This window comes from Scomber japonicus, chromosome 21 (assembly GCF_027409825.1).
Source record: "Scomber japonicus isolate fScoJap1 chromosome 21, fScoJap1.pri, whole genome shotgun sequence".
NCBI lineage: Eukaryota > Metazoa > Chordata > Actinopteri > Scombriformes > Scombridae > Scomber > Scomber japonicus.
The window spans coordinates 7580520-7598703 of NC_070598.1; the positions used below are offsets into that span (position 1 = coordinate 7580520).

At 40.6% G+C, this 18184-nt stretch overlaps 1 protein-coding gene across 1 annotated transcript in view; it reads left to right on the forward strand.

Moving 5' to 3' along the window:
* Window positions 1–4674: 4674 nt before the first annotated feature.
* Window positions 4675–18184, forward strand: part of LOC128382246 (rho GTPase-activating protein 21) — a 45638-nt gene continuing 32128 nt past the window's right edge. Inside the window, exons 1-3 of the mRNA XM_053342237.1 lie at window positions 4675–5076; window positions 11576–11764; window positions 15866–15887. Coding sequence (XP_053198212.1) covers window positions 4765–5076; window positions 11576–11764; window positions 15866–15887 — 523 coding nt within the window. The 5' untranslated portion in view covers window positions 4675–4764. The remainder of the gene's footprint in view (window positions 5077–11575; window positions 11765–15865; window positions 15888–18184) is intronic.

Consider the following 18184-nt stretch of genomic DNA (forward strand, 5'->3'; position numbering starts at 1 on the left):
GGGCTCTTGGAAAATGTGACGGGTCTTTAACATGCTTTTTTGATTTTCTGTCATTTCTATTATTGTCTAATTTCTATAATGTGGGATGTCTATGTTAAACATGTTAAAAGTTCCAAAACTTGAGGTGAATGGATGTAAAATGATCTTCAGTCTGCTCTGGATGCTTGCAAGGTTACCTCTAATTCACCCATCACCCAAAACAGCCCATCCCTTCTGTAGCCATTGTTTCTAAAATTGTTGACATCTACATTTTGTCCTTATTTAAGATCATATTTCAGCTAGAACATGTACAGATGTATTTGAGATGTTTATATTTTGGGTAAAGAACAAGAAAAAGAAACAAAATCCTACTATTACAGGAGCTAAAACGACCTATTTCGGACAGAGGCTGAACTGAGGACCTGCATAAAGGACCAGTATGAGTTAAATACATTTTTTTAACTGTAAATCATACAAAGATATTCCAGTAGAGCCACAGAATTACATTTTTAGACCTGGAAATGTCCATGATACATCCCCTTTATGGACTAACTAATAACCAATTGTCATAATAATCATTAATAGAGGCTGAGTTTCAGCGGTAGTCCTATATTTGTATTTGTGTATGTCAGAAGAGACCTTCTCAAGTCTATTGTCATGATACATCTCTATAAACAGGCAAAATCCTTGTGTTTACAGTTATTTCATCAATATACCAGAATGTGACCTCTCTGCTTTACTCTGCAACTTCAGTACCATAGATGGCCTGAATAATTCCTAAAGCTTCATCAATCCTGCCCACACATTAAAACACAACCCAGTTTCTCCATTAGTTAAACAAACGGGGCACAGCTAAATCCAGCACACGCGCACACACACACACACACACACACACACACACACAAATCCTTCCTTTCACTTTTGCCTCTGTATTTGCACATCGAGCCATAGCAAGGCATCCTTAACACCAACGTGTGTGACCGGTATTACAGGATAACGGCGTTCCTTCACATCAAAGGAAGTCAGAGGAAGTCAGATGGATGGTCAGTTCCAAATCTCAGATCACACCCTTTTCATACTATATACAGTGATCCACACACACACAGATACACACACACACACACACAGAAACGATGAAATCACATGAGTGCCCACGGAGAACACCCCCAGTCCAGCGGCTGACATTGTTGTGGTCAAGTTTGTAGCCACGACAACGGCATAATATTTCTGGGCAGCATGTCTAGTTTTTGTGTCTGCATGGCACCAAATCCACTTCCTAGCCAAGAGGAATTCCATTCAAACTTCCTGCCTCGGGATCTTTTTTTTTTTTCTCATCATGTGTTTTAGATTTACAGGAATTTAGAGACATATACGATGTGTTTTGAAACAGTCTGAAATCTATCAGAGGGGGTAATATGTATAGTTTGGTTGGAAATTGTACCTGTAATACTTTGTAAAAAAAAAAAAAAAATGGAAGCAACACACAAATTCACTCCTACATGAAGCAGACTGTACGGTTCTCATATATAGCCACGCTTGTAAGATTTAATCCTTGTTTTGGCTTCTTCTTGTCAAGTGTCTCAACTGGCTTCTATTTCTGCCGTCTTTTCCATACAGAATACCACATGCTATATCGAGCTGAGTGAATGTGGTAACAAGATGCTCATAACCAAATGCTGAGAGAGAACATTCCACGACTGGGTTCCTGATGTTGTTTTCACGGTCGCTTGCTGTCTCGGATGGCAAATATTCCTCAGAATCAAAATAGACCGGTATTTACGTTTGCTCTGTTTAGCAGACGCTCTGATCCACAGCGACTTTACAAACCACGCCGGCTGTTGACGGACGTGCATTAGCTGATGTTGGCAGCGAACCAGTACACTTACGATTACGGGACAATCTGTCTGACTTCCTGGAGATATAGTGAGCTGTTGAAATGCAGAATGAACTAAAGATGGATCCATTGTCATGGATTTATTCAAAATTTAGTAACAGGCCATGTAACAGCACAAATCCCTGCTGTTGCTGTTGGAGCAGCACAAATGCTCCAGAGAATTTTGAGATGAAAATGTGATTAAATATTAAATTGATGTTTTGGCCCCGTTATCTAACAGAGAGGGAGAAAGGTATCAGCGCCGAGACCATCCAGCTCCCCATCATCTCATCATCAACTGCTCCTGAAATAAAAAGCAGTTGCCAAGCTTCTGTGGAGTTTGTTTACCTCTAAAGATTTAGGAAGTATTCCCTTGTGACACAGTCAGCCTCTTATGTAATACACTGCAGTGAGTTTGAAGGGAGGACAGGTGGTTACAGGTGGTTTCACTGTTTAGATTTGCATGTTTGCTTAGGCTCTAATTCAATGCACAATGTCCCGGTGCAGGTAAAGTATCACTGACATCCTCAAGATTCCAGCTGTTATTATTGGACACACTGAGAGTTTTAGAGATTAAACATTTAAGTTTGTACCAGTAGACTTCACCTCTCACTGACATGATACCGGTTGGTGTCTGTACGCAGATGTCAGAGCTTGTTTAGCACGGAAGAGAAGGCAGTAGAACATTTGTGGAAGTAGTCCACATGAAACTCCACAATGAGTTTATGAGGGACATGTTTGGTCTAAAATGTAGTGTTTTTTACAGTGCTTACAGGCCCTGCACAGCTGCACCTGCACAGTCATGTTCAATAACTCAATCAATCAGGTTTAAGTCGGGTGGGGCTGTGTTTGTGAATAAGCATTGCCTATGAAGTAATAACAACGATAAGGTGGTTATTTGTCCTGCCCTAACAGGTGCAACAAAACTAACATAAGATTAAGAGCACTGCCAATCAGGCAACATTGGTGATAACACCTGTGTGAGTAAGAGATGCTGTGAGCAGTATTTCAAATCAATAGTTTGCTCTGGTCTAAATCAGTGGATAAGTTTGAAAACTTGGTGTCCTTGGTTTTGTTTCTTTTTACACAGAAAATAATCTAATTCTGTGTTAGTTCAGTTCGGAGCTCGATTCATTCATCTGCATCCCATAATGCAATGTACACCTGGCTCCAGGAGCTGTTTAGCTCAAACTTGCAGGATACACCCTGCGGTTGAGTTGGATCAAGATCGGATCACATTCCCACCAACAAGCTGAGACCGGAGTATCAAGTATAGAGTATATTTCATAATATCATTGGATTTTGTGAAATCGAAACATCATATACATTCAGTTGAATAATCCAATTGAGATATGTGGCTTTTGCTAAACTAATGAATTAAATACCTGACAAATCTGACAAACTTCTTAGAAAATCAATAATTCCTAAAAGTTGTTGTGCTCGTTGGTTTGCAAACTTTTTCACAATGACCTGAAATATTTTACAAGTACAAAATCCTCAGCATGACGTTATGTTTACTGTTAGTGTTACTCACCGAGACTGTCTTTGATGTTTAGCGTGATGAGTGTATTTCCCCACTCATAAAACATTTACACAATTCATTTTTTGACAGCTCAGATCCTACATTTAAGTACATGTTTGCTTGCTAGCAGTCTTCTTTTTCCATGCTTTCATTGGCACACTGTTACATGACATGGACCGCTCTGCTCCTAAAATGTTGATCAACAAAACAGTGTGATACCAATGGCTGGAATTTACTCAACTCCTCTTTTAAAAATAATATCAGATCTTTATAAATCTCATATCCCCAAACATTACTTAAGACTGTTTCATTATATCATTTTGCGCTTTGTTCTGTCTTCAATCATCTGACAAAGGAAGTATCCCATGAAATTGTAACTTAATTATCTTTTTTTTTCTCCCAACATCTGTCTCTTAATTAGTCATATCTGTCACATGTTACAGATAGTTAGGCTACATATAAGATCCATTTATGCAACCGCTGGTATTCTCTCAGACCACCATGCCTGCCGTCCAGACATTAGTTCTTTGTAGATGCCAGATGAGCTGCAGGCATGCAGAGGTGGGTGGGTTGCTGCTACATTTTTCTGTCTTATAGATTTTAAGGAACCCATATGCTTTCTTATCTGCACGAGCCCCACTTGACTTGTTCCTCCAGCAGTGAAAACAATCCAAGTTATTCTTGTCTCTCCTGGCAGATAACAACTTGCCTGTGCTTTCTAAGTTAAAAACGTCTTCAATATTCCTTACATTTAACTTTGCCTTGTGTGTGTGTGTGTGTGTGTGTGTGTGTGTGTGTGTATATCTTGTCTTCCCCTTTCGTTTGTTCTCATTTTTTATTGATCAGCCTCGACACGTGAGCGTTGTTGTGAGCGTGTGTCGGGCAGCTTTAAAAACAACTGGCAGCAAAAGAGGTAAGCAAGAAAGAGAGGGAGATGGAGCAGAGACAGGAAAGGGAGAAAGAGAATTCACTTACGGCTGCCTGGTGTGTGTGTGTGTGTGTGTGTGTGTGTGTGTGTGTGTGTGCATACTTCAGAGAGAGTTTTGTGTGGTGAGTGGGTGGGTGCGTCAGTCAGTCGGCCTGGGCTCTCTGCAGCGCACTCAGCCGCTGTGCTCTCCTCTCGGCTGAGTGGAAACATCATGTGTCTGTGGGACGCCCAGAGGAACAGCCCTGTTTCTCTGAGCTGAGAACAGAACAAGCAGTAAAAGGCAGACTGAGGGAAGAAGAGGGAGCGAGATGGACTCAAGCAGAAAGTTGTAGTAGGCTACGTGGAGTAGACTTTCCTGGGTGAAGGACAGAGTAACCAAAAGACACAGAAACAGGACGGGTTTTGAGGATAGTTTTCATCCTTTCTACCATCTGGTTCTACCACCTCAGACTTGGCTATGCCATGCTAGCCCAGAGGAACGGGCTACCTCCAGGCTGTAAGCCGGTTCCTCTGAAGGACCACCCTGACTTGCGGGATGTGGACGTTAGCGCCGAAGGCTGCTGCTCCCTCTCTCCTTCCTCATCATCTGGAGGTTGTCCCTGGGCTCGGCTGGCCGGGGTGGACGGCTGCTTGTCGGAGCCGTACTGTCTTTGGTTCCAGCTTTTGGCCAGAGCCTACTGGGGGGAAGTGGAACTGGGGCTCACCAGTCCCAACCGCAGCGTGTCCTGGGCTCGGCTACGAGAAGCCTCAAGAAAGAACTGTGTCCGATCTAGGGTAAGGATGGTTATGTATGATGTATGAAAGATGGAGAGCATCCATGCTTTTTTTGACATTTTGAGGAGGTGCAAGGCAACTTCCTGGAAAAGCGTAGCAGTTTTGAGGCTTTTAGGAACAGTCTGACTCGCTATCAGTGTCTGGCAGAGACGTATAGGTTTACATGGGAAGCATCTGACAGGGGAGAAGAGGTTAAGGGCGGCTACACTTTGTTGTGCTGCAAGGAATTTTGTGTGCGTCATCCTGCTCTCCAGCGGCAGGGTAGTCCTGTTTCACTGACCGATATCTTTTGTAATGTGAGTGTGTCTGTGTTGGTTGGGGTTTTAGGTTTCGTTTATTGTTGGCCCCTGTGGTAGTTTCAGGGTGACACTTTGCCATACGCTGTCAGACGACTATATTGTTGTTCTTTCCAGCCCTACATATATGAGTCTATGTGGTGTAGCCTCCAATTAAAAAAAAAAGAAACACTGACTGTATGTAGTGTGGAGGCTGAAGCACATGAAGTCAGTCATTGTTCAACACTGGACCAAACTAGGGCGTTAAAGACATATTTTCCTATGTTTAAGGGAAGAAAGGGTGACTAATGTTAAAGCCTGTGGTCAGACAGGGAGAGAGATTTGGAAAGAAAAAGCAAGAGGGGAGGGAGTGAAAGAGGTAGATCCATGAGGTCAGTCGCCCAGGGGTTACTCACAGGCAAAAACAAAACAAACAAAAAGAAAAATACTGTGGAGAAAAGCTGAGTCAACAAGTAATGCCATTCAAATTCACTCAAAGTACAGATCTCATATACATAAAGAAGCAGGAGCTGGCATGCAAATGCACCATCCTGCAGGCTGTGGCACCATATGGCAGCACACAGATCAAACCCTCAGCATGCACAATGGCATCTGTTTTGATGAACAGATTGCATGCATAAGTGAGTAGTTCCTATCAAATAATTGTAGGAGCTTGTTTGGGTCAGATTTACAGTATTATACAGTTGAAGATGACTGGGAGGCATTGTGGGAACCAATAGCAGCACTGTCCTATACTGCTGCTTCTCTTATTGGATAATTCAATATGAGATATATAGATAGAGAGAGAGAGAGAGAGAGAGAGCGAGAGAGATTGGAAAATGAGTGTGTGTGTGTCTCAGTCATAGGACATTTGTGCCAAACGGCTTAGCTATTGCATAATACATTAGATTTAAAGCATGAAAGCAAAACTAACAGCTGAGTTGGACTGTGTCAGCTCCCCTCCTCTTTGCTCTCTGTTACATTGTGAACTGTTGCTCACTTCCAGGCCCATACCGCTGGGTATTGGTGGTGATTTCACCAGTCATACCATTAAGCCCACACCCATCCCACTCTCTGGAGGCCTCTACATCTGCTGCTCCCAGACAGGCAAGCAGAAGAGTCGTGTAGAGAGAGAGAAAGAGAGAGAGGGAGAGAGAGAGAGAAGCCTGGAGGATAAAGAGAGAGGGGTGGTGGAGTCTTTGCTTTGGATCCATACCTAAGATGTATTTTGGTAGGAGATGAGCCTGCAGAGAGATCTGGGATGAGGCTGAGGCTATTGGCAGGCTCTCGTAGCCTGGATTCATGATAGTAATGTTAGCAATAACCGCTAACGCACGCCCTGCGGTGCAGTGGTTCAGCCTGATCGTGACTTTGATGATGGATGTGACACAAGTCTCGATTCTCAGACAGCTCACAGCAATGGGAGAAAGCTGAGTGTCAATCTCAACGTGGAGTTATTGTACAGAATAATTCCTGCTGTGTGATTTACTTTGACTTAAGCCCTTTGCTCCTCTGAAGAACATAGGCCACTGACAAATGTCTTTCACCTCATTTGTTTGTTGGCAGTTCTTTCTGCCTGGACACCACTTCTCCAGCTGTTCCTGGAGAGACATCTTTTACTTGTTCCTGGGGGGGATTTCAGGGTTGTTGGGTGATGTTTGTGGCAGGTTTTCTGAGGGTGTGTCCAATCCAAACTCCACTTTCTCCTTTGGATTCATAAATCAGTGAGATCCTGGCTTGTTCTTTTCTACAGGTCCATATTGATCGAGATGTGTTTTGAGCTACTGATCTTCCTGACGTTGTTAAACATCAGCCTAGCCTTATTGATCCTGATTTTTTTATGTCCACATCTGTCCCTCTGGTGACTTAAGTCTTGTGGTTGACTGGTTGATTAGTTGGTCGTCCGACAACATTTTTATGGTCAAATAATCACTGTGTTACTTTCATAAGGATTAAAGTGCTACATCAATAAACCAGCAGTGGGAAGGACAGACTAACAAATCACCTGCGAAAACACTGCTGTTGTTTTAACATCTACGAACGCCCAACCTAAATAGTGAATCACTATTTCACCTTTAATTGTACGGGTCAACAAGAACGCTCTTGGCTACATGGCTTGGGTTGTGGAGTGAATCTTCATCACCTGTGTCTTTGCTGTAAGACCAAGTTTTGCCGCAGCTTGTGACAGCCTGTCCGCCTTCTCCTGCATTCGTATCTGTGTGTGAAAGGAAATTTATGTCATCCACAAAGCCAAAATCATCGAGCTACTCCCACATTGTCCGCTGAATCCTGTTTCTTTTTCCAGTCAGCTGCTAGGAGGAACAGGAATGGTGAGAGTAGACGTCCCTGATTAATGCCCATCATGACATTAAAGCTCTGGGAGAGCTGGCCAGCATGCTTGACTTGCATGAGGTTTCATCATACGAGTTCTTAATTAAGTTTATGATCTTTGTGGGAACTCAATAGTTATTAGGGCAGCATAGTGTTGTCCTGTGTAAGCTGTCAAATGCTCTCTGAAAGTCGATGAAGTTAATGTAGAGGGACGTGGTCCATTCAATGACGATGTGTAGTCTTACTGTGTGGTCTGTGCATGAGTGATCTTCTCTGAATCCTGCATGCTGGTCCCAGATTCTCTTTCTTGGAGACAGCTGAAGAGAGTTTTACTGGGTACAGGTGCCAGCTTGAACCACTATGTTTACAAAAAAACCAACCGACCAAAAAAAACTGATTATGTCACACACAAATCACATCATGTTAATCACTCTGTCATCATCTGAGCGGACCTCTCATTCTCCTTCGTATGTGTTAGTGTGAGTGTTTCTTGAGAGAATAATCATCATGAATTGAAGTGACTCACTATATTTTCTGCAGTTGCCATTTGAGACTGAGTCAGCAAAAACACTCCCCCCCCCCCCCCCACCCTCCACCTTCTCCTCCCCATCATAAACAGCTTTTGTTGAAGAAACTTTTAAAATGAAGAGTTTCACAGTCGGCGCTGAGCACGTGTTGTGTTATATGTAGGCATAAATGTAATGTTACACAAGCTAAAGCTGCCAGGAGTTTAACGGTTGTTTTTATCCTGCGTTAGTCACAGTAGGAGTGTAGAAGATAAGTCTGTCATCATGCAAACACGCCAAATAGCCCTGCAAAGCCCCAAATGTGCAATAACTAAAGCCATATGTACAGTTGTGTGAAGCTTGGGGCAGTACAAATATGATTTAAGTGGCAAACTTGATTATTTTGACAGATACTATAATCACTGACGTCAACCACAATTCAAAAACACATTCAATATGACTGTATTTTTGTCTCCTATCACCAACATTTTTACAGTTTTCATCTAAGGACACGAGGAATGAACTGTTTCTGTGTTTGCAGACAAGCTATACTGTAGATATAAATAAAAGCCTGATGTAAGGAAGGTGAAACACATCTAATGCCTTAACCAGCAGCTTTTGGTGGATGTGATGTAATTCTTGCAGTTCAGACACATCACAGTGGCAGAGGTTGGACTTTTCATTATAAATTAATCTGCAGATTATTATTTTCTCCATTAATTAATTGTTTAGACCATAAAAAAGAAGTGGAAAACATCCCAGAGCTCAAAGTGCTGTCCTAAAATTGCCTTCTTTTGTCAGACCCAAATCCAAAAAGCAATTATTAAAATAGTTGCTGATTAGTTTTGTTTTGAAACGACTAGGTAATTGTTGCAGCTCTATGATAATTAAATAAACGTTTAAGTAATATTTCAAGCCAAAAAGCCAAACATTTTCTGGTCCAACACTCATAATATAAAAATGAGTTGTTTTTCTTGGTCTTAAATTACTGTAAATGTAATATTTTGGGTTGTTTAACTATAAGTTGGACAGAATAAGACGTGATGGCCTCAAGGTAGACTCTAGGATGTTGTAATGGGCATTTTTACGTAATTTACTGATGTTCTACCATAGACTGTACAAAAGAAATGGACGTAACATCCGTGACGCCCATTGGTTTGTGGACTGCTGCTCTGAAGCCAATAGTTTCAAATCTGGGCAGCGACATCTTTAAACTTTCAGGTGCATGCTGGGAAAAATAAAAACACGGATTCTACTTAAATGGGCATGAGGCGGTGCCATGGGTGGAGCCAACAGCGGAGCGGGGAGGTTGCGATAGGTTGCAAGAGCTGGATCTTTAGGACATTAGGCAGTCAACCTGTCAATCACGACGTAGCCACGCCCTAATGCATACCCTGCTTTATCGTCAAATATAAAATCAGGGAGGCCAAAATTTCACAAATGAACATCATACTGCATTGAAGAAGGCTTTAAACTAGCGATTGAGACTATAAACACATTTTGAAAACGTTTACAATCAAGTGAGAAGTTGGTGAATTCTCCATTGACTTGTACTGAGACGGAAGTCCTTTTGACACCAAAACGATCGCCCCCTGGTGGCCTTTTGCTAGAATGCAGTTCTAAGTTACTTCCGCGTTGGCCTCATTTCAGAGGACCGGAACTCCTCGCCTGTGTTTTACTCACAAAATGTTTAATCCATTAATCTGGAAAGTAATTGGTAGATAAATCAAGTTTAAAAAAAATGTTTGTGTTGTTATGTACATGTAAGTACGATACAAGTATACAAGTGTTGTGAGTTTATGTGATTGCAGAAAGGAAACAGTTTCTCTGTGTTTAAAGAGACAGCACCACTTAAGCACTTGTAAACCCTCCACTGATAGTCATTGTGTAATTGCGACCTGTTGTATTGTTTGTGCTGACAGAAAAATAAGCACCAAATGTCAATAAATTTTAGTTGGAGAGCTCGAAACAACAGCAGAGCACTTTACTTGAGAGGAATGTTCAAACAAAAACGTTTTAGCCTTTTCCGCAGAAGTTCACAGTCAAGAACCAAAATGTTGAATAATTGATGTAGTATTACTCAACGCTGCACAACCCTACAAATCTGTCTTTTAACAGCGAGCCCTCTTGTTTACTTTGTCCTTCTTATTCCTGAAAGCACAGAGCCTCACCACAAAATGACACCTTGTTATTCAGCAGAAACAATCTACCCAACTCTTGATAACTGTGAAGAATCACCAACAGGGGGATTTCTTGTGTTTTTTAAATCAAGTTGATTAATAATATCTATGCTTAGCCATGGGCTGTTTCATCTGTGAAAACACACTTTTCATTATTTTAGAGTGAAAAAACTCTACGTAATTACCAGGGGTGAGGTGAACTGAGTGCTTTTTAGATTTCCTCATTGTGCATCATTTTAAAGTAGGGGTTCCCAATCTGGGTGTCAAGCCAACGATAAATCAGAGAGGAATGACAATGATTAAATTGAAAAGAAAAAAAATACATTCCTCTTACTTAATATTGTGTTTGTTTTTAAAGCATTCGCCAAGTTTTTTGCTTTTCTTTTTTTTTTTTTACTGTTAAATACTTGTTAATGTCACTCCATTAGGCCTCTAAAATCATCAGATCTTGAAAAAATGAAACTGCTCACAGCTCATGGACACACTTAAGTCATAATCTGCAATGAGGGGCACAAGTAGTAGTCACAACCCAAAAAATGAGAGTGAGAACCGCTAATCTGGTGCCATTTTTTGCATGAGATTGAGTAATAAGGGTAACCAAGAACATTTCACATGCTGCAAGCTTTCTTAAAGGGGATATAACATGTATTTTTGTGATTTTCTGTCATTATATGGTTATGATGTCTGTGTAGAAGTTCTAAAACTTGATGAAAACGTATTTACAAAATGGCAATTTGCCCTGAACGCTCCATTTGCGATATTATTTGAACTTCCTCTTCGTGATGACATCAGGTTGTTCGCCCCGGTTGTCTCCGTTGCTATGGTTGTTTTGCATTGTCCACTCGTATATTTCAGAACAAATTTGGGCTTGAATATGTATGGATGTATTTGAGAAGTTGATATATTTCAAGTAAAGAACAACAACAACAAAAAAAGAAGCAAAATCTTGACTACTACCGTTTGTTTTCATAGCCTCCGAAGCTGGTGGAAGTCTGCCGAGGGGGAAATAGTTTTTTTTTGAACATGCAAAGATATTCCAGCTGAGCCCCAGAATATAAACACAGACCTGGAAATGTGCATGTAATTTCCCCCCTTTCTCAGTTATGTTCTGTATCAACTAAAACTGTGTATGTTCTGCTTTCTGGGTATGTTTCAAGAATTAATACTGACATTCCTGTTTATTTGTCTCCCCCCACCCTCTTTTCAGGCCAAGCAGAAGGATGGACGCGATCAGAGCGAGGCTTCGGCTACGGCCTCTCCAGGTGCGGAAGAGGAACCTTTCTCCTGGCCGGGACCCAAGACGCTTCACCTGCGCCGAACCTCTCAAGGCTTCGGCTTCACGCTGCGACACTTCATCGTCTACCCACCTGAGTCCGCCGTCCACAACTCTCTGAAGGTTAGAACGTCAATCCTTTTTGCCGGAGCCCTAAATATACAAAAACATGTCTAATCCAATTTAGAGCTGAATAATTTTTTAAATAAGCAAAAAATTTCAGAGAGTTGGGGTAAGAAAATACACTCATGTTTCCAGAGTAAATAAACTTTTGTTGAATCAAGTGGTATAAGCTCGAGGCAAGAAGGAGGATCCACTTTAATTTAAGACACTGTCATAAAAATCTGTGTCAGCTGGGACATTATATTAGAAACAGATGAAATAATCCCAGACCACTGCCAGGGTTCTTACATTTATTTTAGGAAATGAAACAAGATTATGACACAGTTTAAGGTAAAATGGACTTTTGGGGTTGAAATGCATTATCGTAAAGCTCACAAATACCTCTCTACTGAGTTAGTAACAGAACCTAAAGAGAGCTGTTGGGTATTTTTCAATTTTTATGTTTTTTTTTTTTTACTACATCTGCTCTTGAATTGGGTCTGAATAAAAGCCTTTCTCCAATGCCACTTGAACTGTTTTGCTCTCTCTCTCTCTCTCTCTCTTTTCTCTTTGTTGATTCTTGTCCTCCACGCTAACTCTGGCCTCGCTGTCAAGGGCCCAGAAATTATAACTACTGGTCATTGCTCCAGATTGTAATCTTAAAATGTGACTCTGTGTAGCTTTTTAGTGTCCACAGTGATTAGAAAACATCAGATTTGTGTGACACCAGGGAAAAAAACATCATCAAAATTATGACTCTCAGCTGCTGTTAAAACACGACCTACTACACAAACACTGGTGCATTCACCGCACTCTGGAAATTCCAGTTTCATCCCGTTTTCACACTATTTACTAATCGCATACAGTAAGTTTTCATACTACACTGTTATAGATGATAGTATGAAGGAATCAATGTACTTAGAACTGCAAATTATACAATACAATATGTGTGCTGATGGACGTTGATCAAACTGCAGCTTTAGAAAGTCACTACTAATTAAACATAACAAAGAAGCATTTCTTCCAAAAGATTTATTGTAGAGCTATTTCATCACAATCCATTTTTAGTTTTAACTTTCTCCAGCTGTGAGCAGCTCCTCACTGTAGACAGTACTGTTCATCAGGGCTGCAGCTGACCATTATTTTCATTTTTTGCTTAATTCACTTCTTATTTTCTCGATTGATTGATTAATTGTGAGGTTTGTTAAATGTCAATAATAAGAAAATGCAGATGTGAAGTTGCCAGAGCTCTTTGTAACTTCTTAAAATGTCTTGTGTCGTCTGATAAACGGTTTAAAACCTCTAAATATTAAATTTACCATCATAGAAAAAATGCTTCTATTCACATGATTTTTAACATTCACAACATTTTTAATCTGTCCTCAAAAAACAACAACAAAAAGATACATCTATTATCAAAACAGTTACTCTTAAAAGTCATTTTGTGTTTACATACTACAACCTGTGTGGAACTGGGACAAAGTTTAGGTTATTTCACCGGTAACTATTGCAGACATCATGTAAGCATGTCTTTGAAGCCTAGACAGTACATTTTATAAGAATTATTGCTGACCATCATTGAAACTAGTCTGAGGTGCAGTACCCTGTAGCAGTTTAACAGTAATTTTATTACAGCAACGGGTGATGATCCCACCTGGGACGTTTGCCAGCTGTCCTCTGGATAACATCTGCACTGATCTGCCCTTTGGTATTAATCCTGACGTTATAGCACATCCGCCTCCTAATGGGCACAGAGCAGTACACACTAAAGGGCTTTAGGTAAATACGACATCATATTTTTAAACAGGAAAATGTGCTGGCGTTTGGAGTCTAAATCTAAAAGCTTATCACGGCCTCCCTCGTATTAGTTTTTGTAGGTGATAATTCAGGATAAGTTAAGTTTACTTTTCTCTGAAGTGTATTTTGACAACCTCTTCAGTTTTCACAGAAGGATTTTCCTTCAAAGTTAGCATAGTACGTTGTGTTTATAGCTTTTGGCTTTAGCTCTGCGTGTTGAAAGAGAAGCTAAGGCATGACTGTTTAAAATTTTTGTGTATTTTTGTGTAACCAAAGAGAGAGACACTTTCTCCCAGAGTCCTTCTTGGGTATCACAGTGTTGATTTGGACACTTTTAAGTAAATTTGGACCGCTATGTGCTTCTGTGATCTCTCTGTAACTTAATGAGATTTGATGGTTTTGTGGACAAGTTGGTTATCTCAGTGGTTTAAGATGCATACCAGACTAAATTAAAGCAGTAAATTCATCGTAACTAACTGGTAGGTCCCATTAGCCATTATCAGTTGGCATTGATAGAAAGAATTACATAACTAAAACAAGCTGCTGCTGCTTAGCAAAATGTGTGTCTGGCTTTTAGCTGGCTGTGTTCGCTCCTCTGCTGCCTTCTTATCATAAGACGTGATTCTGGGAAATATTCAAAACCTCGAATTAAATCAGTCAGGTCGCACTCACTGTAGATCCTAACCAGTTCTCCCATTACGTAATCGTGGCAGTCAACAGGAGAATAAGAGAAATCCCCAATCCTTGTACATTCATCACATTCAATTGTAATTACTTTTTAGGGTCTTGGATTGAAGCTCTTGACTAATCGCAGTTTGAGGATATTGGGGTTAGCTTGAAGAGGGTCAGGCGGTCTTAAGGAAAGCCGTGGGAGAGCAGGGAGTCTTAAAGGATACGTGGAGAACATGTAGTATGTGTCACCGATGGGAGTGTGGATTAAAGCGGGAGTGTAGATTTTAAATGGGGGAGCTCTGATGGAAATGAAGGTTTTGTGTGTGGAGGAAATGGGGCGAGGGGGGTAGAAGGAAAAAAAAAACACAAACATGGCTTTGAAGTGGCGTTTTTCGGTCCAAATTGGCACAGGGATCGCTTTGGACCACTCTTGTCCCCATCTGTCCTCTGCCACAACTGCTCCAATTATGTAGATGTGTTTAATGAGAATAAGGCTACTATTTTTCTCTGTGGATCATCATGTACCTCCTTCAAAGCTGATAAATGATTTTAGGACTGTGACTAACACTTCTTTAATGTGTTCCTTTTTGTTTTAATGAATTGATTCATTGTTCAGTTTATAAGGTGTCAGAGAATGCTTTATAAAATAGGGCTTAGAGTATCAATAACACATGTTTAATTTGTTTCTTTGAGATAATTAAGTGTTTATAGAAGGTTCATATTATAAGCAGATTATAGTGTCATAGCATAGATGACGGTTCTTCTTCTTTGTATGATTATGGAAGTGTTTTTTATATTTATCTCATGTTGCTGTTGTTGTTAGGTTGCTGTTTTCACTAATATGTTGCAGGGTTGACTGTAGAAATATGTGACTCTTAATTTTATTATTGTATTTTTCTTATTTGTGGCTCGATTGTGTCTTTTCTGTATGATTTAGTTTAGTTTTAATGTAAATAAAGAATAATATTGCAAAGGGTTGGTTAAAAATTCACAGCCCAAAGTCTCAAAGCCCAAGGTGATCGTTAACTTGCCAAAAGCAGTCCAACATATCCAAAGTACATATATGTGTTTTATAATTGGAGTTTTTTTTATGATATTTTTCAATATATACACAACATGATGAAACACAAGCCCACTTATTGCAGTAAAACAATGACAGAACAAACAGAAGAAAGAAAATCTGGGCAGACTTAGCTACATGTATTATAATAAAAACTTCAAAAATGATGAGGCATCATATATCAATAAATGGGGTTGCACATTTTCCTTCAAAAAACAATAAAAAAACAGATTGTAGGAATAATGACTTCTTATTAGGTTCTTTCCTTTATTAGAAAACTTGTCATTAGAGATTCAAAAGAAACAATGTCTGTCATCAATTTGAACTATTCAGCAAAATCTGGTTTTATCTGGCTTTTAATATGGCAGGAAACGCTCCGTCAAGTTGTAATAAAGCCTGAAAATATTCAATTAATAATGATATTAAAAAAGGAAAAGCAGCGATCCTTACATTTGGAGAGTATAGGTTTTGGAGAGCGGGATGGAGTGGGATGGTTTTTAAAGTGTGTTGTAATACTAGACTTTGACATGGTATGTTCAAGTTACTTGTTGTGCATCTACCTGACATGTACTGTTTCTCTGTTTCTCCTCTAGGATGAAGACAATGGCAGTCGAGGTGAGTGTGGAAACATGTAGCGTTTGTTTGAATTGCCGCATGCATTAGAGCTCTTGCACTGTGAGCTGGGACCTCAGGTGTTGATGTGTGATGAGAATTGCAAAAAGGACTGCGGCACAGAAAATAGAAATCAAATTAGGATTGACAGTCCATTACTCTAATTTATTCCGACTCCTTATAGATTGGAATAGATGCATTTTGATGATTCTTTGTGTCTGGATCTTTCTCATTGGTTTAAATGTTCATCTTTGTTTAATCCACAAGCTGATTTGCTTTGAGAATGATGGTATAAACCACATGTTGTAGGTGAAGTCGCCCTTTTCTGCAGCCTGTCAGGCATACTGTCTGCAGTGTGTTCTAAGCTTTTAGCCCAAGCTCTTCAGAGTGGCAGTCAGAGCCGCGCTGTTAGCTTGGCGAGGCCTCAGCATTCCTCAGAGCATCCGGCTCGTCGTTCCAGGCCCTCAGTATTCTGCTCACGTCTGCAGCCCAGCGTGAATGCAGGAGGATCGCTCTGCTGCTGCGCTTCATCAGCAGCCTTCTCAAACAGCCCATCACATTGTCTGTTTATACATACACACACACACACGGCAACACCTTTTTGGCGTATTGCAACCAAAAACTGCAACAGTGAAGTCTCTGCAGATCATCAAATGCATTTTTTCAAATTGATGTCGAACCACATCATGCAGGATTTTTTCAGTTTCTCATCGAAGCTCAGTGTTTCACGGAAACGCCAAATGAACATCTTTTTCTTTTGGTTTTGAAATGAAAGGAGAAAGCTGTTAGTTTGGCTTGAAATGCACCCAAACCTCCCCTACCAGGTGTGATTCAGTGAATTGTAATGGGATGAGTGGACAGTGAAAGTGAAGCATCCCGTGTTAAAGGAGGACTGGACGGAGAGCTTTGTGATGAATCTGACTCTTAAACAGCTCTCAACGGGAAATTGAGAGATTCCCGTAAGTGTCCCTCATCATCATCATCCCTCTTGGCCCTTGGTGTCACATTCCTCAGATTTACCCCCCCTTCTTCTTCTCTCTCTCTCTCTCTCTCTCTCTCTCTCTCACTCTCTCTTCACTCCTCTCCTCTCCTCCACCCCTACCCATCTTAACCCCTCCGTGTCCTCCCGCCTCATTCAACACAAGCCTCAAAACATAAAACAACACACACAGGGCTCCTGCTGCGGCAAGAGAAAAACCCTTCAGGGGGATTGTTCCCGGCCACACATTCTTGCATGGCATTATTACACTTCTTCTGAACTCCAAATTCCTTAATGCGACCCTGCCTGAAAGGAGTCATGTAAAACTCATCTGTGCTGATGTCATGAAATAGTATGTGGTGAGTGCATGAGAAGCATTCATCTCTACACTCGAGTAGAAGGTGAATAATGATCCTCGCCTGGAGAGCACAGCCCACCTCCCCTCCCACCGCTGCCGGCTGCCACAGGAAGTCACTTGGCTCACTTCCAGCTGATCATAAATCCTCCTTTTGCTTCTCGGCAGGCTCAGACCCAGCGGTGGTGACGACGCTGACAGGTAGTCGGGCATCAGTCAGAAACGGATATCAGGAACGGCAAGAATTTCCTTGTAAGGCCAAAACTAATAATGCACTGAAACAAGGGCCACAAAATGATGATATTAATAAGTACCATGTGATGATGTTATTTCAAATATTCAAGCATATTTTGCACTTGGAAATGAAGTTGACACAGTATGAAGCATAAAAAAAATAATCTTATTAAGTTTTATTTTTGGAGTATTTAGTGAATGTAGTTATTGGAGGTGAGCTAAGTAGTACCTGCTGGCCTATTTAATATTTTCTTGGAACTACTGTAGGATTTTTCACTGGAGTATAAGCAGAAGCAAATGTGCGTTACATAGCTCTGTTCTCTCCGTGTTAACATCCTCCTTTCACGAGCAGACATTGAGTTGATGAAAAGCAGCCTTTTTACTGGAAAGAAAGTACCAAATTATTTTTTTTCTCCTTTTGAAAGACATCCGTATTTGCTTCTTTTTTTTTTGTCTCTGGCTTTCATTATGTTTTATTATGCTTCATTACAAGAATGCACAAGATAGATGTACATTTGGTTGACATGTGATAGTATTCATACTTCTTGCATTCTTAAAATATGTTTTACAGCGAGGGAGAAAACAAAGACAAATGAACAAACAAGACTGTAGAGAGAAGAGAGAGAGGGAGAGAGAGAGAAGATGCTGTTATGACATCGCACAGAGACAAACACTGAAACAACCAACAACAGGAAAATGGTGTTAAACAGGCGTAAAAGAGATCTAAGCTGT